This window comes from Cololabis saira, chromosome 8 (genome assembly GCF_033807715.1).
Source record: "Cololabis saira isolate AMF1-May2022 chromosome 8, fColSai1.1, whole genome shotgun sequence".
Lineage (NCBI taxonomy): Eukaryota > Metazoa > Chordata > Actinopteri > Beloniformes > Belonidae > Cololabis > Cololabis saira.
This window is the reverse complement of record NC_084594.1, coordinates 540,586-565,446: the sequence shown is the minus strand read 5'-3', so window position 1 is coordinate 565,446 and position 24,861 is coordinate 540,586. Positions and strand designations below refer to the sequence as shown.

The 24,861-nt window shown below is 37.6% G+C and overlaps 1 protein-coding gene across 1 annotated transcript in view; it reads left to right on the top strand.

Moving 5' to 3' along the window:
• The window catches only part of cntn2 (contactin 2), a 66,444-nt gene that overhangs the window by 10,276 nt on the left and 31,307 nt on the right, over positions 1-24,861 (top strand). Inside the window, exons 2-12 of the mRNA XM_061726546.1 lie at positions 4,112-4,220; positions 6,675-6,816; positions 7,341-7,513; positions 11,361-11,456; positions 12,198-12,410; positions 14,187-14,289; positions 17,121-17,302; positions 19,781-19,917; positions 20,993-21,122; positions 21,975-22,125; positions 23,330-23,457. Of these exons, the coding sequence (XP_061582530.1) occupies positions 4,160-4,220; positions 6,675-6,816; positions 7,341-7,513; positions 11,361-11,456; positions 12,198-12,410; positions 14,187-14,289; positions 17,121-17,302; positions 19,781-19,917; positions 20,993-21,122; positions 21,975-22,125; positions 23,330-23,457 (1,516 nt within the window). The 5' untranslated portion in view covers positions 4,112-4,159. The remainder of the gene's footprint in view (positions 1-4,111; positions 4,221-6,674; positions 6,817-7,340; positions 7,514-11,360; positions 11,457-12,197; positions 12,411-14,186; positions 14,290-17,120; positions 17,303-19,780; positions 19,918-20,992; positions 21,123-21,974; positions 22,126-23,329; positions 23,458-24,861) is intronic.

The following is a 24,861-nucleotide window of genomic DNA, read 5'->3' as shown; positions in this document are numbered from 1 at the left end:
AAGGCCTGGTCCTCCAGAAGATAGGGATTAAAACGCCAGCTATAGACTTGTCTAGGGGAACACAGTTTGAGATTAAAATTAACAGGACAGTGATCAGATATTATTATATTATGATATTTTGTATCGTGAATGTTGGGGATTAACCTGGAGTCAACTAGAAAATAATCAATGCGTGTGTATGATTTATGTACAGGTGAATAAAAAGAATAATCCCGGTCCGATGGGTGCTGCAGTCTCCAAATATCCACCACCTTCTTTGTTTTCATCAAATTATTAATGGTTCGGACAGTAAGAATGTTAGGTGGGGGGGCGGAAGACAGCCTGTCCAAATATGGATCCAGGTAGCAGTTAAAATCGCCCCCTATCACTATGTGACTTGAATCATCGTTGGGAATAAGATCAAACACCTTCCGAAAAAAAGCAGGATCATCTGTGTTCGGCCCATATACGTTTACCAAAGTAACAGGGAATGAATTGATATGCCCATTTACAATAATGAACCTGCCGTTTGGATCAGTTGTAGATGACTGAAATCGAAAAGGCACAGTCTTCCGGAAGAGAATAGCTACACCACGGGCTTTAGATGTGAATGGTGATTGATAAACCTGTGAAATCCAATTAGCCCTGAGTTTCCTATGCTGTATAGCTGTAACATGGGTTTCTTGTAAAAACATTATGTCAGATTTCAGTGACTTCAAATGTGAAAAAACTTTGCCTCGTTTAATTGGATGACCTAACCCACGTACGTTCCAAGAGACCAAGCACATGAAATCCAGTGCATTATTCACGTATGGTACCTTTTGCATTAAAATGAAATACAAACATAACATTCAGCCTGGCAGCCACCCTCAAACAAAAAACAAAAACATGAACCGTAAACAAAAATACAAATACCCACAACCCCCCCACCCAAAGCTTCCCCAAATGAAGCATGGTTACCCTCATCCACATCTGGGATCGCCGATCAAAAAAAAAAAGAGCCCCTCTTTCTAACCGCCCCTCATTAGTACACATGAACGGGAGAGAGAAAAAAAAAAAAAAAAAAAAAAAAAAAAAAAAGGTTCAGCGTTGAAAATCAAAACCGCTCTAGTAAGATTGCTCAAAACACATTTAAACTCCGTCTATGTTTAAGAAAAATGAGCTTTCAGAGGTTCTGACTAATAAAAGTCTTGGCCTCATCTGGCTGGTTGAATACTTTTACTTGCCCTTGGTAGTGAATCTGAAGCCGGGCGGGGAAGTGCAGCGCGTGGCGGATCTCCTTTTCTCTCAGCTGTTGCAGCACGTCACGGAAGCCCCGCCGCTTCTCCATCACCTCCGCGGTGTAGTCAGGAAAAATCAGGATTCGGTTACCCTCGTACTCCATTGAACTCTGCCTCCCAAGCCGCAGAATCTTTTCCTTCTCCTGTGTTAGATGCACCCGGGCGATCATCATGCGGGGTCTTGATCCCTCCGGTGGCTTGGATTGTTGTACACGGTGCGCCCGATCAATGACGACCGGTTTAGTGAAGTTCTCCTCTCCCAGCAGCTTAGGAATCAGGTTGGATATAAACTCGGTCGGTCTCCCTTTTTCCTCACCCTCTGGGATGCCAACAATCCTTATATTGTTGCGCCTGGATCTCCCTTCGAGATCTGACAGTTTGGCCCACAGAGCCTTGTTTTCTTGCCGCAGCTCAGCAACCGAAGTTTCCAGCGTGTCAAGGCGGTGCTCGTGGTCTGCAGCCTGAGCCTCGGTGTTATCCAACCTCCCGGTTAGCTCCTGCTGGGCGGACAGAATGCTCTGAAAGCTCTGCTCGAACTTATCAAACCGCTCGTTGAAGGACTGCATGAGCATATTTGACAGTTTTTGCCAGGCGGGTGGAAGGATGTCATCTTCATCACCAAGTAGTTTGCTTGGCGATTTCTCGTTAGCTTTAACGGGGCTAGCATTAGCCACTGCTTTTCCTCCTCTTGCACCTTTAGGGGGCATTTTTGCATTCCACACGATGGTGTTGTAAAACAGAACTATATGTCGACGAAAAAAAAAAAAGAGTCAAGTGTTCAAAAAGCGGTTTTAAATAGTAAGATATGGTGTACCATGAGGAGCTCCAACAAACACGTCTACACTGCTCTCATCTCTCTAGCGCCCCCCTCCCATGAAGTTATTTAAATGGTTAATGTAATTACATGAAGTTATTTAAATGGTTAATGTAATTACATGAATCTAGTTTAAATGGTTAATGTAATTACATGAATATAATTTAAATGGTTAATGTAATTGCATGAAGTTATTTAAATGGTTAATGTAATTACATGAAGTTATTTAAATGTTTAATGTAATTACATGAAGTTATTTAAATGGTTAATGTAATTACATGAAGTTATTTAAATAGTTAATGTAATTACATGAAGTTATTTAAATGGTTAATGTAATTACATGAAGTTATTTAAATAGTTAATGTAATTACATGAAGTTATTTAAATGGTTAATGTAATTACATGAAGTTATTTAAATGGTTAATGTAATTACATGAAGTTATTTAAATGGTTAATGTAATTACATGAATCTAGTTTAAATGGTTAATGTAATTACATGAAGTTATTTAAATGGTTAATGTAATTACATGAAGTTATTTAAATGGTTAATGTAATTACATGAAGTTATTTAAATGGTTAATGTAATTACATGAAGTTATTTAAATGGTTAATGTAATTACATGAATATAATTTAAATGGTTAATGTAATTACATGAAGTTATTTAAATGGTTAATGTAATTACATGAATCTAGTTTAAATGGTTAATGTAATTACATGAAGTTATTTAAATGTTTAATGTAATTACATGAATATAATTTAAATGGTTAATGTAATTACATGAAGTTATTTAAATGGTTAATGTAATTACATGAATATAATTTAAATGGTTAATGTAATTACATGAAGTTATTTAAATGGTTAATGTAATTACATGAAGTTATTTAAATGGTTAATGTAATTACATGAAGTTATTTAAATGGTTAATGTAATTACATGAAGTTATTTAAATAGTTAATGTAATTACATGAAGTTATTTAAATAGTTAATGTAATTACATGAAGTTATTTAAATGGTTAATGTAATTACATGAAGTTATTTAAATGGTTAATGTAATTACATGAATATAATTTAAATGGTTAATGTAATTACATGAATATTATTTAAATGGTTAATGTAATTACATGAATATCATTTAAATGGTTTAAATGGTTAATGCAAGTATAAAACAGTTATAAATGTTTTGTCCCAAAATGACCCTGAAACTTTCATGACGTTTATTTCAGTTTTCCTGATAAACCCGTTAATTATTAATAATGGGCGACTTGTCCGGGTCAGTTTATCGTCTGTTAGAGAGCAGATTTATATATTATATTATATTATATTATATTATATTATATTATATTATATTATATTATATTATATTATATCATATTATATTATATAATATTTATTATATTATATTATATTATTATATATTATATTTATTATACTATATTATATTATATTATATTATATTATATTATATTATATTATATTATATTATGTTATGTTATTTTATATTATATTATATTATATTATATTATATTATATTATATTATATTATATTATATTATATTTATTATATTATATTATATTATATTATGTTATGTTATATTATATTACGGTATATTTATTATATTATGTTATATTATATTATATTTATTATATTATATTATATTGATTGTATTATATTATATTATATTATATTATGTTTATTATATTATATTATATTATATTATGTTTATTATATTATATTATATTATAATATATTATATTATATTATATTATGTTTATTATATTATATTATATTATAGTATATTATATTATATTATGTTTATTATATTATATTATATTTATTATATTATATTATATTTTATTATATTATATTTATTATATTATATTATATTATATTATATTATATTATATTAAATTATATTATGTTATATTATATTATATTATTATATTATATATATTATATTATGTTATATTAAATTATATTATATTTATTATATTATATTATATTATATTATATTATATTATATTCTCGTCTTTCTGCAGTTACGGATCGACTTCCTGTCGGAGACCAAAGCTGATTCTGATTGGACGATGGAGAAGCTGCAGGTTCTGCTGGTCCTGGTCTCCACGGTGATGATGGAACCAGCTGGTGGTGAGTTTATCCTCAACATCTCCTGGTTCTGGTCCTGGTCTCCACGGTAACAGAACCAGCTGGTGGTGAGTTCATCCTCAACATCTCCTGGTTCTGCTGGTCCTGGTCTCCACGGTAACAGAACCAGCTGGTGGTGAGTTTATCCTCAACATCTCCTGGTTCTGCTGGTCCTGGTCTCCACGGTGATGGAACCAGTTTCTGTTCAACATCTCCGAACAAAGAGAAGAGAAACGTGAAAACATCGCCAGAAACGATGGATTCAGGGGATTTTAACCAAAACCTTAATTTGTTTGTCCACAAATATTGGCCGGGTTTCCCAGATCAGTTAAAAGCTCTTAACAGCAAAGAGCTTCTTTCAACTCTTCTTAAGGAGCCTGTGAAAGAAAAACGTGTTTCCCAGAGTCGCTCTTAGCTTAAGAAGCTCAATCTCAATTTCACTAAGAAGGAAATGTAAGATGCTGCCGACCCGCTCTTTACAGCCTTCTTAGTGAACAAAGATGCTGCTGACCCGCTCTTTACAGCCTTCTTAGTGAACAAAGATGCTGCTGACCCGCTCTTTACAGCCTTCTTAGTGAACAAAGATGCTGCTGACCCGCTCTTTACAGCCTTCTTAGTGAACAAAGATGCTGCTGACCCGCTCTTTACAGCCTTCTTAGTGAACAAAGATGCTGCTGACCCGCTCTTTACAGCCTTCTTAGTGAACAAAGACTCACAGATCAATATCACACCAAGCAATGAGATATTAAAACAACGCACACCGCACTAACTTTGATCTATTTTATACTTTAGATTTATATTGTTTAGCATTCATTGATGACAGCAAAGGGGGGAAAAAAGAAAAAATTAAGGAATAACAAGTGTACAACAATACAACGTTGATGAATGCAAGATTCTGCTTAATAGTGAAAAAGGTCAAGCAGCTAAATAAACTAAATTCTGTTTTACTAGTCAGGAGGATACAATGTGGTCCTATATGCTGAATGATCGTTAAGTTAATTTGTCCTTTCGTCCATCTTTCACATTTAATAAAAACTATACATTTCCTCATTATTCTCTTACCAAGACTACCTCTTATTTAGTTGCAGTCTTGTTTTCATCATGAAAAAGGGTCATTAAAGTATATTTATCATCTTAGTTTTTCATTATAACACACATAACGCACAGGCAGCAGGGAATTAGTGCGTTAGGGAGCTAGGTAGCTAGGTTAGGTAGCAGTGCTGCGTGTGAAAATGCACTGGTAGTGATCGGTGATCGATTTACCTCGCATCGATTGATTTAGTTTCAGAACCGCGGTGGTGGACAGCTCCTCTAAAGAGTGATCTTAAGAACGGTCCTAACAACGGTGTTAAGAACGGTGTTAAGAACGGTCCTAAGAACGGTGTTAAGAATGGTGTTAAGAACGGTCCTAAGAACGGTGTTAAGAATGGTGTTAAGAACGGTTCTAAGAGCGATCTTAAGAGAAGTCCTAAGAACGGTCCTAAGAACGGTCCTAAGAACAGTGTTAAGAACGGTGTTAAGAGCGGTCCTGAGAACGGTGTTAAGAACGGTGTTAAGAACGGTGTTAAGAACGGTGTTAAGAATGGTGTTAAGAGCGGTCCTGAGAACGGTGTTAAGAACGGTGTTAAGAACGGTGTTAAGAGCGGTCCTGAGAACGGTGTTAAGAACGGTGTTAAGAACGGTGTTAAGAGCGGTCCTAAGAACGGTGTTAAGAGCGGTCCTAAGAACGGTCCTAAGAACGGTGTTAAGAACGGTCCTTAGAACGGTGTTAAGAACGGTGTTAAGAACGGTGTTAAGAACGGTGTTAAGAACGGTGTTAAGAGCGGTCCTGAGAACGGTGTTAAGAACGGTGTTAAGAACGGTGTTAAGAACGGTGTTAAGAGCGGTCCTGAGAACGGTGTTAAGAACGGTGTTAAGAGCGGTCCTAAGAACGGTGTTAAGAGTGGTCCTAAGAACGGTGTTAAGAGCGGTTTTAAGAAGTCATCTGGGAAACACCTGTATCTTACGGCCCCTTCTTAGTTGAACCCTTCTTAAGACCCTTCTTAAATCCTTAAGAAGGGTCGGATCTGGGTTGTGACGGAGGTGTTACCTGATGGTGTTACCTGTGTTCCAGGTGGAGATGTCTGTGTCTTCGGTCACGACTCCGGTCCCGTGTTTGAGGAGCAGCCCAGAGGACTGATTTACCCCGAGGGTTAGGGTTAGGGTGGAGGTTGTTCCTACTTGACGGGGGCTGACGGAGGTGTTACCTGATGGTGTTACCTGTGTTCCAGGTGGAGATGTTTGTGTATCGGGTCATGACTCTGGTCCGGTGTTTGAGGAGCAGCCCAGAGGACTGATTTACCCCGAGGGTTAGGGTTAGGGTGGAGGTTGTTCCTACCTGACGGAGGTTAGGGTTAGGGTGGAGTTCCTGAGGGGGGTTGAAGGTTGTACCTGACGGAGGTGTTACCTGTGTTCCAGGTGGAGATGTCTGCGTATCGGGTCACGACTCTGGTCCGGTGTTTGAGGAGCAGCCCAGAGGACTAATTTACCCCGAGGGCTTGACTGAAGGCAAAGTGACGCTGAGCTGCCAAGCTAGAGCTAGCCCTGCTGCTGCATACAGGTAAACACACCTGTACAGGTAGATACACACCTGTACAGGTAGATACACACCTGTACACACTAGTACACACACCTGTACACACTCACCTGTACACACACACCTACACACACACACACACACACACACACACACACACACACACACACACACACACACACACACACACACACACACACACACACACACACACACACCAACACACACATCTACACACACAGCTGCCAAGCTAGAGCTAGCCCTGCTGCTGCATACAGGTAAACACACACCTGTACAGGTAAATACACCTGTACATACTAGTACACACACCTGTACACACACACACACACTCACCTGTACACACACATCTACACACACAGCTGCCAGGGCAGAGCTAGTCCTGCAGGTACCAGGACCAGGTACCAGGACCAGGTTCTGGTTCCAGGACCGGGTCACATGTTCCTGGTTTTGGTACCAGGTTCTGGTTCTGGTTCTGGTTTTGGTACCAGGTTCTGGTTCTGGTTCTGATTGGTTTGTTCTGGTTCCAGGTGGCTGCTGAACGGCACCGAGGTGCCGCTGGGCTCGGACCGGTACCAGCTGGTAGCCGGGTCTCTGGTGGTGTCGAACCCCCAACCGGACCGGGACGCCGGGTCGTACCAGTGTCTGGCCCAGAACCGGTGCGGAGCCGTGATCAGCAGGAAGGCCAACCTGAAGTTCGGATGTGAGTGGAATAATTTAATATTTGATTTAATCATTACACAGTAATTCATTCAGAATTAATCATTACACATTCAATCATTCAGAGTTAATTATTACACATTAAATCATTCATAGTTAATTATTAGACATGAAATCATTCAGAATTAATTATTACACATTGAATAATTCAGAATTAATTATTACACATTAAATCATTCAGAGTTAATTATTACACATTAAATCATTCAGAACTAATTATTACACATTAAATCATTCAGAATTAATTATTATACATTAAATCATTCAGAGCTAATTATTAGACATGAAATCATTCAGAGTTAAACACATGAAATCATTCAGAATTAATTATTACACATTAAATCATTCAGAGCTAATTATTAGACATGAAATCATTCATAATTAATTATTACACATTAAATCATTCATAATTAATTATTACACATGAAATCATTCATAATTAATTATTACACATTAAATCATTCATAATTAATTATTACACATTAAATAATTCATAATTAATTATTACACATTAAATCATTCATAATTAATTATTACACATTAAATCATTCATAATTAATTATTACACATTAAATCATTCATAATTAATTATTACACATTAAATAATTCATAATTAATTATTACACATTAAATAATTCATAATTAATTATTAGACATTAAATCATTCAGAGTTAATTATTACACATTAAATCATTCAGAATTAATTATTACACATTAAATCATTCAGAATTAATTATTACACATTAAATCATTCAGAATGAATTATTATACATGAAATCATTCAGAATTAATTATTACACATGAAATCATTCAGAATTAATTATTACACATGAAATCATTCAGAATTAATTATTACACATTATATAATTCAGAATTAATTATTACACATGAAATCATTCAGAATTAATTATTACACATGAAATCATTCAGAATTAATTATTACACATTAACTCAGTCAGAGTTAATTATTACACATTAAATAATTCAGAATTAATTATTACACATTAAATCATTCAGAATTAATTATTACACATTAAATCATTCAGAGTTAATTATTACACATTAAATAATTCAGAATTAATTATTACACATGAAATCATTCAGAGTTAATTAATACACATTAAATCATTCAGAGTTAATGATTAGACATTAAATCATTCAGAGTTAATGATTACACATTAAATCATTCAGAATTAATTATTACAAATGAAATCATTCAGAATTAATTATTACACATTAAATAATTCAGAATTAATTATTACACATTAAATCATTCAGAATTAATTATTAGACATGAAATCATTCAGAGTTAATTAATACACATTAAATCATTCAGAATTAATTATTACACATTGAATCATTCAGAATTTATTATTACACATTAAATCATTCCGAATTTATTATTAAACATTAAATCATTCAGAATTAATTATTACACATTAAATCATTCAGAATCAATTATTACACATTAAATGATTCAGAATTAATTATTACACATTAAATGATTCAGAATGTATTATTACTTATTAAATAATTCAGAGTTAATTATTACACATTAAATAATTCAGAATGAATTATTACACATTAAATCATTCAGAATGTATTATTACACATTAAATCCTTCAGAATTAATTATTACACATGAAATCATTCAGAGTTAATTATTACACATGAAATCATTCATAATTAATTATTACACATTAAATCATTCATAATTAATTATTACACATGAAATCATTCATAATTAATTATTACACATTAAATCATTCATAATTAATTATTACACATTAAATAATTCATAATTAATTATTACACATTAAATCATTCATAATTAATTATTACACATTAAATCATTCATAATTAATTATTACACATTAAATCATTCATAATTAATTATTACACATTAAATAATTCATAATTAATTATTACACATTAAATAATTCATAATTAATTATTAGACATTAAATCATTCAGAGTTAATTATTACACATTAAATAATTCATAATTAATTATTACACATTAAATCATTCAGAATTAATTATTACACATTAAATCATTCAGAGTTAATTATTACACATTAAATCATTCAGAATTAATTATTACACATTAAATCATTCAGAATTAATTATTACACATTAAATCATTCAGAATGAATTATTATACATGAAATCATTCAGAATTAATTATTACACATGAAATCATTCAGAATTAATTATTACACATGAAATCATTCAGAATTAATTATTACACATTATATAATTCAGAATTAATTATTACACATGAAATCATTCAGAATTAATTATTACACATGAAATCATTCAGAATTAATTATTACACATTAACTCAGTCAGAGTTAATTATTACACATTAAATAATTCAGAATTAATTATTACACATTAAATCATTCAGAATTAATTATTACACATTAAATCATTCAGAGTTAATTATTACACATTAAATAATTCAGAATTAATTATTACACATGAAATCATTCAGAGTTAATTAATACACATTAAATCATTCAGAGTTAATGATTAGACATTAAATCATTCAGAGTTAATGATTACACATTAAATCATTCAGAATTAATTATTACAAATGAAATCATTCAGAATTAATTATTACACATTAAATAATTCAGAATTAATTATTACACATTAAATCATTCAGAATTAATTATTAGACATGAAATCATTCAGAGTTAATTAATACACATTAAATCATTCAGAATTAATTATTACACATTGAATCATTCAGAATTTATTATTACACATTAAATCATTCCGAATTTATTATTAAACATTAAATCATTCAGAATTAATTATTACAGATTAAATCATTCAGAATCAATTATTACACATTAAATGATTCAGAATTAATTATTACACATTAAATGATTCAGAATGTATTATTACTTATTAAATAATTCAGAGTTAATTATTACACATTAAATAATTCAGAATGAATTATTACACATTAAATCATTCAGAATGTATTATTACACATTAAATCCTTCAGAATTAATTATTACACATTAAATCATTCAGAGTTAATTATTACACATTAAATCATTCAGAATTAATTATTACACATTAAATCATTTAGAATTTATTATTACACATTAAATCATTCAGAATTAATTATTACACATTAAATCATTCAGAGTTAATTATTACACATTAAATAATTCAGAGTTAATTATTACACATTAAATCATTCAGAATTAATTATTACACATTAAATCATTCAGAGTTAATTAATACACATTAAATAATTCAGAATTAAACTACTACTACAAGCCGTGATCAGCAGGAAGGCTAATCTCAAGTTCAGATGTGAGTGGAAACCAGGAAACCTGGAACCATGGAACCACGGTTACATGATGTTCTTCAATTCGGAATTAATTATTCTGAATTAAGTAATTCTGAATTAAACTATTTTCCTTCAAGTTTATTTCATTTTTTTAAATTAATTTATTTTTTCATTAATTTATAATTTTTTTTATTTATTATTATTTTCTTTAATATTTTTTATTATTATTTAGTCTGCTTGTTTTTTGTTTTGTTTTGTTTTTTGCATTTTTTTTTAATTTTGTTAATCTATAATTTTTTTTAAATGATTAATTAATTTTTTAATTAATTAATGAATTTATTTATTTTTTCTTTGAATGAGTGTATGCATGATCGCAGAATTTTACTCATTTTAAATCGGATTAAACTTTAATTCTGAATTAATTCTGAATTAAACGTCCCATGTAAACGAGTCATTGATATTTTTGTTTACATGTTTGTTTACATGTTTTTTTTACATGTTTGTTTACATTTCTCCAGACCTCCATGACTTTTCTCCCGACAGCCGGAGTCCCAAGACGGCGTACGAGGGAGTGGGAACTTTCCTGGCCTGCCAGCCCCCCCCACATTACCCAGGTACTACAGTAAAGTACTAAAGTACTACAACCTACAAATACTACTAGAAATACTACAACTACTACCAAAAGTCACCAAATTCTGCACCAAGCCAGGCCTGGTGAAAAATGTGATATTTAATGGTTTGTATTAATGGGCGTGGCCTAACGGCTCAACAGCGCCCCCTAGAAAACTTTGTGCCTCAAGCCCCACAATACGGTTTGACGTACATGCACGAAAATCGGTACACACCTGTATCAGTACACAACTTAAAGAAAAGTCTCTTGGAGCCATGGCCCAAACCCAACAGGAAGTCGGCCATTTTGAATTAATCGTGTCATTTTGCCGCAATTTATGCTATTCCTTCTGCCGTTAACACGGTCCGAACCGTAACGTGCACCCAAGTGTGTTATACATCAAAATTGTGCGTCTCTATCCTGCGACACCACGCATTACTTTTCTCTTTCAAAACCTTTACCGTGGCGACGCTAGATGCCAAAAAGCGCCGCCCCTTCATCTGATTGGTCCATATTTGATAGTTCCTACTTTCTGCCATAACCTTTGAATGTTTTGATATAGAGAGTCGTGAGTGGTGTCATCCACTAAATGTTCAGGCCTGAAGAATCTACATAAAGTCATACAAACTTCCACTGCAGCCTGAACCTGCACCAGGGTGGAGGCCGTTCATCCGTTCATCCGTTCATCGCTGCTGGCAGCTTTCATTTATTTATTCTTATTCATTTATTTATGACTCTTTTCCAGCCCTCTCCTACCGCTGGCTGATCAACGACTTCCCCAACTTCATCAAGAAGGACGACAGTCGCTGGTTCGTTTCCCAGGTGACGGGGAACCTTTACCTGGCTAGCGCCACGGCTAACGACACGGGCAACTACTACTGTTTCACCACAATCAACCTGGACATCAGCACCAAGAGCACCTTCAGCAAGGCAGTCCCGCTGACGGTGCTACCGGACGGTAGGTTCAAACCCCTTACCCTAACCCTTTAGCAAGGCAGTCCCGCTGACGGTGCTACCGGACGGTGGGTAACCCTTCATTTTCTATATACTTATATGGATAATTATGTAGTAATAGGCACGTGTTGAAGAATAATATAAAATCCAGTTCAGAGTCCGCTGTGGTGTAGAGAGTTTTAGTCTGTGGTGTATTTAGTTTTAGTCTGTGGTGTATTTAGTTTTAGTCTGTGGTGTATCTAGTTTTAGTCTGTGGTGTAGAGAGTTTTAGTCTGTGGTGTAGAGAGTTTTAGTCTGTGGTGTAGAGAGTTTTAGTCTGTGGTGTAGAGAGTTTTAGTCTGTGGTGTAGAGAGTTTTAGTCTGTGGTGTAGAGAGTTTTAGTCTGTGGTGTAGAGAGTTTTAGTCTGTGGTGTAGAGAGTTTTAGTCTGTGGTGTAGAGAGTTTAGTCTGTGGTGTAGAGAGTTTTAGTCTGTGGTGTAGAGAGTTTTAGTCTGTGGTGTAGAGAGTTTTAGTCTGTGGTGTAGAGAGTTTTAGTCTGTGGTGTAGAGAGGTTTAGTCTGTGGTGTAGAGAGTTTTAGTCTGTGGTGTAGAGAGTTTTAGTCTGTGGTGTAGAGAGTTTTAGTCTGTGGTGTAGAGAGTTTTAGTCTGTGGTGTAGAGAGTTTTAGTCTGTGGTGTAGAGAGTTTTAGTCTGTGGTGTAGAGTTTTAGTCTGTGGTGTAGAGAGTTTTAGTCTGTGGTGTAGAGAGTTTTAGTCTGTGGTGTAGAGAGTTTTAGTCTGTGGTGTAGAGAGGTTTAGTCTGTGGTGTAGAGAGTTTTATTCAGTAGCCGGCGGTGAGCAGACCTACAGAGCGTGTCTGGGTTGGTGTGCTGACCCAGACTGGTTGGAATCATGACTTTTATACAGTAAGTTCAAAGCACAAAAGTCAGGAATAAACGAGCCAAGTGAGAGACAGAAACCAATTTACAGTCAGATGTGTCTGTGGCCAAATGCCGTTATCGGGCATTTGTCATGACTGTCACTAAGTTGTAAATTACCCCATAGGGAGTTCTCGTGGTTCAAGTCTCTGGCCAAATGAGTTGGTATTAACATATCAGTCAGTCAGGAACTTCATCATATGGAGTTGGTATTAACATATCAGTCAGTCAGGAACTTCATCATATGGAGTTGGTATTAACACATCAGTCAGTCAGGAACTTCATCATATGGAGTTGGTATTAACATATCAGTCAGTCAGGAACTCATTCCCGTGGTTCAAGTGTTTGTTGAAGTACAAAGGTGTCGGCCCTGCAGGGGGAGGGAGCTGGAGTTTCACTTCACAATGGCGTGACACATGTTTACGTAGTATTTATATAGACTATATTTATATATATATGGATATTGTGTAGATATAATAATAGCAATAATGTAAATTCCTAGAGTTATAAAGGGGTAGGAACTAGGAAAAAGTGTAAACTTCTTCCTACTCCTTTTTCCAACCCATGTGCATATGAAGATGCTACTGTTTATTTTTATTTTATTTTTTTATATACATGTTCTTAATGAATGAATGAATGAATGAATGAATGAATTAATTAATTAATTAATTAATTAATTAATTCATTAATGAATTAATGAATTCATTCATTCATTCATTCATTCATTCATTCATTCATTCATTCATTCAAACCTGACTGTCGATTCTCACCTTCTGATTTCCTTCCAGCCAACGATCCTAATATTCTGATTTCTCTGATTCCAGTTAGATCCTAATACTCTGATTTCTGATTTCTCTGATTCCAGCCAACCCCAGGAAATCTGTCCCGACCATCAAAGTTCGATTCCCAGCAGAAACTTATGCCCTCGCCGGAAACACGGCCCAGCTGGAGTGCTACGCTTACGGGAAGTAGGTTTATAATCTCTGAACGCTGACAGGAAGTAGGTTTATAATCTCTGAACGCTGACAGGAAGTAGGTTTACAACCTCTAAACGCTGACAGGAAGTAGGTTTACAACCTCTGAACGCTGACAGGAAGTAGGTTTACAACCTCTGAACGCTGACAGGAAGTAGGTTTACAACCTCTAAACGCTGACAGGAAGTAGGTTTACAATCTCTGAACGCTGACAGGAAGTAGGTTTATAATCTCTGAACGCTGACAGGAAGTAGGTTTACAACCTCTGAACGCTGACAGGAAGTAGGTTTACAATCTCTGAACGCTGACAGGAAGTAGGTTTACAACCTCTGAACGCTGACAGGAAGTAGGTTTACAACCTCTGAACGCTGACAGGAAGTAGGTTTATAACCTCTAAACGCTGACAGGAAGTAGGTTTATAATCTCTGAACGCTAACAGGAAGTAGGTTTACAACCTCTGAACGCTGACAGGAAGTAGGTTTATAATCTCTGAACGCTAACAGGAAGTAGGTTTACAACCTCTGAACGCTGACAGGAAGTAGGTTTACAACCTCTGAACGCTGACAGGAAGTAGGTTTACAATCTCTGAACGCTGACAGGAAGTAGGTTTACAACCTCTGAACGCTGACAGGAAGTAGGTTTACAACCTCTGAACGCTGACAGGAAGTAGGTTTACAACCTCTGAACGCTGACAGGAAGTAGGTTTACAACCTCTGAACGCTGACAGGAAGTAGGTTTACAATCTCTGAACGCTGACAGGAAGTAGGTTTACAACCTCTGAACGCTAACAGGAAGTAGGTTTACAACCTCTGAACGCTAACAGGAAGTAGGTTTACAACCTCTGAACGCTGACAGGAAGTAGGTTTACAACCTCTGAACGCTGACAGGAAGTAGGTTTACAATCTCTGAACGCTGACAGGAAGTAGGTTTACAACCTCTGAACGCTGACAGGAAGTAGGTTTACAACCTCTGAACGCTGACAGGAAGTAGGTTTACAACCTCTGAACGCTGACAGGAAGTAGGTTTACAACCTCTGAACGCTGACAGGAAGTAGGTTTACAATCTCTGAACGCTGACAGGAAGTAGGTTTACAACCTCTGAACGCTAACAGGAAGTAGGTTTACAACCTCTGAACGCTAACAGGAAGTAGGTTTACAACCTCTGAACGCTGACAGGAAGTAGGTTTACAACCTCTGAACGCTGACAGGAAGTAGGTTTACAACCTCTAAACGCTGACAGGAAGTAGGTTTACAATCTCTGAACGCTGACAGGAAGTAGGTTTACAACCTCTAAACGCTAACAGGAAGTAGGTTTACAACCTCTGAACGCTGACAGGAAGTAGGTTTACAACCTCTGAACGCTGACAGGAAGTAGGTTTACAACCTCTGAACGCTGACAGGAAGTAGGTTTATAACCTCTAAACGCTGACAGGAAGTAGGTTTATAATCTCTGAACGCTAACAGGAAGTAGGTTTACAACCTCTGAACGCTGACAGGAAGTAGGTTTATAATCTCTGAACGCTAACAGGAAGTAGGTTTACAATCTCTGAACGCTGACAGGAAGTAGGTTTATAACCTCTAAACGCTGACAGGAAGTAGGTTTATAATCTCTGAACGCTAACAGGAAGTAGGTTTACAACCTCTGAACGCTGACAGGAAGTAGGTTTATAATCTCTGAACGCTGACAGGAAGTAGGTTTACAACCTCTGAACGCTAACAGGAAGTAGGTTTACAACCTCTGAACGCTAACAGGAAGTAGGTTTATAATCTCTGAACGCTAACAGGAAGTAGGTGTACAACCTCTGAACGCTGACAGGAAGTAGGTTTACAACCTCTGAACGCTGACAGGAAGTAGGTTTACAACCTCTGAACGCTGACAGGAAGTAGGTTTACAACCTCTGAACGCTAACAGGAAGTAGGTTTATAATCTCTGAACGCTGACAGGAAGTAGGTTTATAATCTCTGAACGCTGACAGGAAGTAGGTTTATAATCTCTGAACGCTGACAGGAAGTAGGTTTATAATCTCTGAACGCTGACAGGAAGTAGGTTTATAATCTCTGAACACTTACGGGAAGTAGGTTTACGCCTGAAATCAGAGACAGCAGTTGTTCAGGACTAGAGTTTCATCATCTGTTGATGTTAGTTTGTTAGTTTAGTTAGTTGTTACTAGTGATGGATCAGCCCTGAATGCAGGCGTTGTGATGTAGAATTGTCAAATTGTTTTAATTCACCATACGAATTGTTACGGATTACTTTGTAATCCTGTATTTGACCCGGTCTTTGTGCGTTTTGACCGTATAGAAACATAATTCTTGCCATTTGTGTGAAATAAGACCTGGAAACAGGAAACATTGTGACGTAGAATTGTCAAATTCTAGGTCACAATGTGCTTTTTATTATTTTGGCAAGGCAAGTTTATCTGTAGCACAATTCATCACAAGGTCATTCAAAGTGATTTAAATCAGCATTAAAGGCGGCAAGACACAATTAAACAGTAAATAACAAATAAAATGATAAGAAAAGAGGTAAAATAATAAAAAAAAAGCAGCAGTTGTTAAAAGTAATTATTAATTAATTAATTAATTAATTAACGTACAAAGACCGGGTCATAAACAGGATTACAAAAGTAATCTGTAACAATTCGTACGGTTAATTAAACCAATTTGACACTTTCACTTGTTAACTTCTTAAAGTCTAGTGTTGGCTCTTGCTGGTCTTGATTTCAACAGTCTTGAAGTTATTCCTGATTTCCTGTCTTTGCTTGACGTGTCTCCTTCTTCCTCTCCGTCCTAACCCTAACCCCTAACCCCTAACCCCTAACCCAGTCCCGTCCCCAAGATCCGCTGGAGGAAGATCGAGGGTTTGATGCCGTCCAAAGCCGGTTCCTCGGTCCAGGGTCCGACCCTCGTCCTGCCGGACCTGAACTTTGATGACGAGGGAATCTACGAGTGTGAAGCTTATAACTCTGAGGGCAGCGACATGACGCAGGGACGCATCAACGTACAAGGTTTACTAACCTCTAACCCTAATCCCTAAACCCTAAACCCTTAACCCTAACCCCTAAACCTTAACCCTAACCCTAATCTTATAACTCTGAGGGCAGCGACATGACGCAGGGACGCATCAACGTGCAAGGTCTGAATAAAGACCTACCCTAAACCCTAACCCTAACCCCTGACATGACGCAGGGACGCATCAACGTGCAAGGTTTACTAACCTCTAACCCTAAACCCTAACCCCTAACCTTAACCCCTAACCCTAACCCTAACCCTAACCCTATAACTCTGAGGGCAGCGACATGACGCAGGGACGCATCAACGTACAAGGTTTACTAACCTCTAACACTAACCCTTAACCCTAAACCCTAAACCCTAAACCCTAAACCTTAACCCATAACCCTAACCCTGACATGACGCAGGGACGGATCAACGTGCAAGGTTTACTAACCTCTAACCCCTAACCTTAACCCATAACCTTAACCTTAACCCCTAACCCTAACCCTATAACTCTGAGGGCAGCGACATGACGCAGGGACGCATCAACGTACAAGGTTTACTAACCTCTAACCCTAAACCCTAACCCCCTAAACCCCTAACCCTAACCCTAAACCTAACCCTAAACACCTAAACCCTAAACCTAACCCCTAACCCCTTAACCCCTAACCCCTAAACCCTAACCCTAAACCGTATAACTCTGAGGGCAGCGACATGACGCAGGGACGCATCAACGTGCAAGGTTTACTAACCTCTAATCCCTAACCCTAACCCCAACCTTAGCCCTAACCTTAACCCCTAACCTTAACCCTAACCCCTAACCCTAACCCCCTAACCCTATAACTCTGAGGGCAGCGACATGATGCAGGGCCCTAAACCCTAACCTTAACCCTAAACCCTAACCCTAAACCCTAATCCCTAACCCTAAACCTTAAACCCTAACCCTAAACCCTAAACTCCTAACCCTAAACCCTAAACTTAACTCTAGCCCTCATCCCAAATCCGAACCTTAACCAAAACCCCAAATCCCACCAAACCCTAACCTTAAGCCTAATCTTAAAGTACACAAACAAATTCTAGCCCTAACCCGAACCCCAAATCCTAAAAACCGCTCTAAGAAAAACCCCCCCTCACCTTAATCTCTCCTCTCTGAACTATCAACCCCCCCCCCTTCTTCCCCCCTTCCAAAACTCACAACTATCCTCTCAAAGTGCACCCACTAGCCACATACGAAGACACCGGATCCTCCATAATCCGACTGCACGCACAAGGGGTACCCAGTGACCTTGATACACCATACAGCACATCTCACACCAAAACTCTGAGACTAATTCAGAGGTCCCGCACCATACGCTACTGACAAAGTACTTTAGTGCATACGGATCTCAAACTGGATGTACGATGGAGAGTGCAACACTACCTTCAGCAATCTCTGGAACCGCTAACGAGCGTAGGAGGCAGAAGCGTATTGGTTCCCCTCAGGGGGCCGTAACCACAAACCTAACCCCTAACCCTGACCCTAAACTCTAACCCTAACCCTAACCCCTTAACCCTATAACTCTGAGGGCAGCGACATGACGCAGGGACGCATCAACGTACAAGGTTTACTAACCTCTAAACCCTAACCCTAAACCCCTAAACCTAAACTTAAACTACGTATTGGTATACGTATACGTATCGGTTTTATCCTCCCTCCTTTAGCTCAGCCCTCGTGGCTGCTAACCCCAACCCTAACCATGTATTGATCGGTGTATTGATCAGTATTGATCGGTGTATTGATCAATACACCGATCAATAGCAGCCCAGCCCTCGTGGCTGCTAACCCCAACCCTAACCATGTATTGATCGGTGTATTGATCAGTATTGATCAGTGTATTGATCGGTGCATTGATCAGTATTGATCGGTGTATTGATCGGTGTATTGATCAGTATTGATCTCTCCCCAGCCCAGCCCTCGTGGCTGCTAACCCTAACCATGTATTGATCGGTGTATTGATCAGTATTGATCGGTGTATTGATTGGTGTATTGATCAGTATTGATCTCTCCACAGCCCAGCCCTCGTGGCTGCTAACCCCAACCCTAACCATGTATTGATCGGTGTATTGATGGGTGTATTGATCAGTATTGATGGGTGTATTAATCAGTATTGATCAGTGTATTGATCGGTGTATTGATCAGTATTGATCAGTATTGATCGGTGTATTGATCGGTATATTGATGGGTGTATTGATCAGTATTGATCGGTGTATTGATGGGTGTATTGATCAGTATTGATCGGTGTATTGATTGGTGTATTGATCAGTATATTGATCAGTATTGATCGGTGTATTGATCGGTGTATTGATCAGTATCTCTCCTCCCCAGCCCAGCCCTCGTGGCTGCTAACCCTAACCATGTATTGATGGGTGTATTGATCAGTATTGATGGGTGTATTGATCAGTATTGATGGGTGTATTGATGGGTGTATTGATCAGTATTGATCTCTCCCCAGCCCAGCCCTCGTGGCTGCAGGTCATGAGCGACTCTGAGGTGGAGATCAGCTCCGACCTCCACTGGAGCTGTCTGGCCGCCGGGAAACCCCGCCCCTCCGTCCGCTGGCTGAGAGACGGACAGCCAATCAGCAGCCAGGTGAGAGCCAATCAGCAGCCAGGTGAGAGCCAATCAGCAGCCAGGTGAGAGATCAGATCAGCCAATCAGCAGCCAGGTGAGAGCCAATCAGCAGCCAGGTGAGAGCCAATCAGCAGCCAGGTGAGAGCCAATCAGCAGCCAGGTGAGAGCCAATCAGCAGCCAGGTGAGAGACGGACAGCCAATCAGCAGCCAGGTGAGAGCCAATCAGCAGCCAGGTGAGAGATCAGATCAGCCAATCAGCAGCCAGGTGAGAGCCAATCAGCAGCCAGGTGAGAGCCAATCAGCAGCCAGGTGAGAGCCAATCAGCAGCCAGGTGAGAGCCAATCAGCAGCCAGGTGAGAGACGGACAGCCAATCAGCAGCCAGGTGAGAGCCAATCAGCAGCCAGGTGAGAGACGGACAGCCAATCAGCAGCCAGGTGAGAGATTAGATCAGCCAATCAGCAGGGTTAGGGTTAGGGGTCAGAGGTTGTAATGGAACATTTTGGTACAACACTGTCTGTTTCCTGTTTTCAAGTGAACATTCCTTGCCAAGGTCACGCGCTTTGACACAGTACGGTTGTCAGGGTGATGGGTGATGTTTTGTCTAGTTTCCCAGCTTCCCAACTATAAGATAACTTTTCTTTAAACATGTTCAGCTCACTCAGGACTGACGGTTCATGTGACCGGTTGGACCATGTGGCTCCATTCAATTGAATGTTATTCTTCTTTTCATTAAATCTTCAGAAAGACAGCTGAGGTGTCCTGACATTCTTTTTTGAACAACAATTTTTGCCACCACAAGGTCAGGGTTAGCGTTACCTTACCTTCCTGTCTGGGCTCCCCAGGACCGGCTGGAGGCGACCTCCGTCCACCTCCGGATCAATAATCTGGTGATCGTTAGGGTTAGAGGTTAGGGTCAGGGGTCAGAGGTCGGGGTAACCCTAACTTCCTGTCTGTCCCCAGGACCGGCTGGAGGCGACCTCCGTCCACCTCCGGATCAATAATCTGGTGATCGTTAGGGTTAGGGGTCAGAGGTCGGGGTTAGGGTTAGGGGTCAGAGGTCAGGGTAACCCTAACTTCCTGTCTGTCCCCAGGACCGGCTGGAGGCGACCTCCGTCCACCTCCGGATCAATAATCTGGCCCTGGAGGATTCTGGGATGTTCCAGTGCGTCGCTGAGAACAAACACGGAACCATCTACTCGTCGGCCGAGCTCCGGGTCCAAGGTACCACTTCCTGCTCTGCTTTTATTTATCTTTTATTTATCTTTTATTTATCTTTTATTTATCTTTTATTTATCTACTCCGGGTCCAAGGTACCACTTCCTGCTCGTCTTTTATTAAAGGAAGAGAACGGTGCAGGGAGATCCGTCTCTTAATTATCCAATAAAGAAAAGATTACTTCAATCAAAAATATATTTTCAATTTAAAAAAAATGTATTTCAATCCCAAAAAACATTTTTCAATCAAAGAAAAAAAGTGTTTGGATGCAAAAAAAATATTTGAGACTCGAAAAATGCAAATGAACCTATAACCCTATAACCCTACTGTTTTTCTTTGATTGAAAAAGTGATTTTTTTTAATTTATTGAAAATATTTTTTTCTTTTTGAAGCAACTTGTTTTTTGATTAAATGATAAAGACACACATGTCCATCCCATAATAATATAATATAATAATAACGGCCCAAACACAAAACAACACCACTTCTATCAAAAAAGTTGCTTTAAACAAAAAAACTTTTTGAGCCTTAAACTTTTTTTCTTTGATTGTAAATGTTTTCTTTGATACAGATGTTTTTCGTTTGAAGCAACTTTTTTGGAGGTAGATTTGTGTCTTAAATATTCAATCCAAAAAAATATTTTCAATTAAAAAAAAATTCACTTCAGTCAAAAAAACATTTTCAAAGACAAAAAGTGTTAAATATAAAATATTTGAAGTGTTAAATATATTTTAAAAAAATGCAATTGAAAACTTTTTTTCTTTGATTGAAAAAACATTTTTTTGGATTGAAGTGAAATTTTTGTTTATTGAAAATATATTTTTTGATTGAAGCAATCTTTTTTTTTGTTCATTCCAGTCCAGGCTCCAGATTTCCGCTTGAATCCGGTCAGGAAGTTGATCCCGGCGGCCCGGGGCGGCCGGGTGAAGATGGAGTGTCGTCCTCGCGCCGCGCCGAAGCCAAGCTTGTTCTGGAGCCGCGGGACCGAGTTGCTCATTAACAGCAGCAGGTAGACTCAAACCTGCAACCTCAACATTATACTGATATTATACTGATTATACATTATACTGCTCATTAACAGCAGCAGGTAGATTCAAACCCTCAACCTCAACATTATATATACAGAGTTGCTCATTAACAGTAGCAGGTAAATCAGGATAGAATAGAATAGAATCAAACCCTCAACCTGAACATTATACTGATATTATACTGATTATACATTATACTGCTGGGTAACGGCAGGTAGATTAAACCCTCAACCTCAACCTCAAGAGTTTATTTTCTCAGATTCAGAAAATCTCTACAAAACCAGTTCAATAAATTTGTCGACACATTTGAACATTTACGTAAAGTCAGAATGCAGCGACCTGTAAATCTAAAACACTAATCTAATGTTTAAATGTTCCATCTTCAGGAAACTGAAGGTCATTAGTTCCTCCCAGTAATTAAATATGTCATTCATTAATTAAATGTGTCATTAATTTATTAAGTACCAAAATAATTAAATTAATTTTTACTTAAAATGAATTGTATTTTAATTAATAATGACATATATCATCCAATTTTAATTAATTAATTAATTGCACATTTAATTAATTAATGATATATTGAATTCCAATTTTCATTAATTAATTACATATTTAATAAATTAATGAGATATTTAATTAATAGATATATTTAATTCCCATTTTAATTAATTCATGAAACATTTAATTAATTAATGACACATTTAATTAATTAATGATATATTTAATTCCCGTTTTAATTAATTCAGTTTCCTCCCAGTGTTCTCTGATTGGCTGATCTGTTCTCTGATTGGCTGATCTGTTCTCTGATTGGCTGATCTTCTCTATAATTGGCTGATCTGTTCTCTGATTGGCTGATCTGTTCTCTGATTGGCTGATCTTCTCTATAATTGGCTGATCTGTTCTCTGATTGGCTGATCGTCTCTCTGATTGGCTGATCTTCTCTCTGATTGGCTGATCTTCTCTCTGATTGGCTGATCTTCTCTATAATTGGCTGATCTTCTCTCTGATTGGCTGATCTGTTCTCTGATTGGCTGATCTTCTCTCTGATTGGCTGATTTTCTCTCTGATTGGCTGATCTTTTCTCTGATTGGCTGATCTTCTCTCTGATTGGCTGATCTGTTCTCTGATTGGCTGATCTGTTCTCTGATTGGCTGATCTGTTCTCTGATTGATCTTTTCTCCTCAGGATCACGGTGACTCCAGACGGGATTCTGTGGATCAGCAACATCAGCAGATCTGACGAAGGAAAATACACGTGTTTCGCTGAGAATTACCTGGGGAAGGCTAACAGCACTGCGCACCTGTCAATCAGAGGTAAACACAGCACAGCCCACCTGTCAATCAACCTGTCAATCAACCTGTCAATCAACCTGACACCTGTCAATCAGAGGTAAACACCTGTCAATCAACCTGACACCTGTCAATCAGAGGTAAACACCTGTCAATCAACCTGTCAATCAGAGGTAAACACCTGTCAATCAACCTGTCAATCAACCTGGGTTACACCTGGCTTAGCGTTAGCGTTAGCTGCTGGAACTAGGATTTTCTGAACTGTAACATCATTTTTTGTATATTATTTTGTTTATTATTTATTATATTTTTGTGTAGAACTTGCAGGGTTTTTGATATGGATACATTTAACAAATATTAATAAAGAATAAGGTAATCTTTCTCTTACCATTAACCAGCTCAGATTTTTGTGCATTTTAAATACATTTGTTGTGGAATCACAACCGCGGTGTTGAAGTTCCAGAACCTGGTTCAGTAACAGTTTCATGTCCATTCATCCATTCATTTCTTCCTCCGGCTCTCGGTGAAGGCAGTCGTTTTTCTGCTCCTCTCCCTCCCTATCTGCTGCTACTGCTTCTGTCCTGTCTTCTCTTTTTAGAGTCTCTCTTTTTCACTCCCAAACTCTACAATCATGGAATTGATTAACTGGTCTCTCAGCACAATTGACCAAATTTTTACGACGGGAAGTCAGGGGACAAGGGAGCCCTCCTGCCCCGACGGGACATTTTTTGCTGGATACACAATGGATTCCTAGAAACACTGGAAACCTTTGTGTTTGGTGATTCTGTCGGTCCAGGATGTTGAAGATGCTTCATAATTGGATTAACGATAACAGGATTTCTGCTTTTTGGAGCTCGCAGTGATAGGCTCGAGGGAAGGAGGACGGACCCAAATGCAGGACAACACAAGCAAGGTTCAGGTATAACAAAGTTTATTAAGAAAAGGCGCTCCACAGGAGGGAAGGAAGACAAACACAAAATCACAGACCGAAAAAACGCGGCTGGAAAATCCAACTAAAGGCGGAGACCGGAGGGAAACTCACGGCTGGAAAAAGTAATCCAAAAGGACCCCGGAAGGGAAGGTCCAGGGAAACAAGCCGGGTACGGGGCTCTGAGCTGGAGAATCATCCGACACCGCAGCTTGTGGGAGGAAGGTTTAAGAGCAGGCTGACGAGGCTGAGTGGAGTCAGGTGTGGGGACCAGTTTTGGTCAAGTTACTTGGAAAAAGTAATTAGTTACTGATTACTGATTACTGAACCAAAAAAGTAATCCTGTTACTTTACTGATTACTTATTTTCAAAAGTAATTAGTTACATTACTAGTTACTTTACTTAGTTACTTTTCAAAAACATGATGCAAAACCTGAATACACTTTACTGGAACAATATAAAACAATATAACTTTCAGTTTAATTCTATTCTTTGTGCAT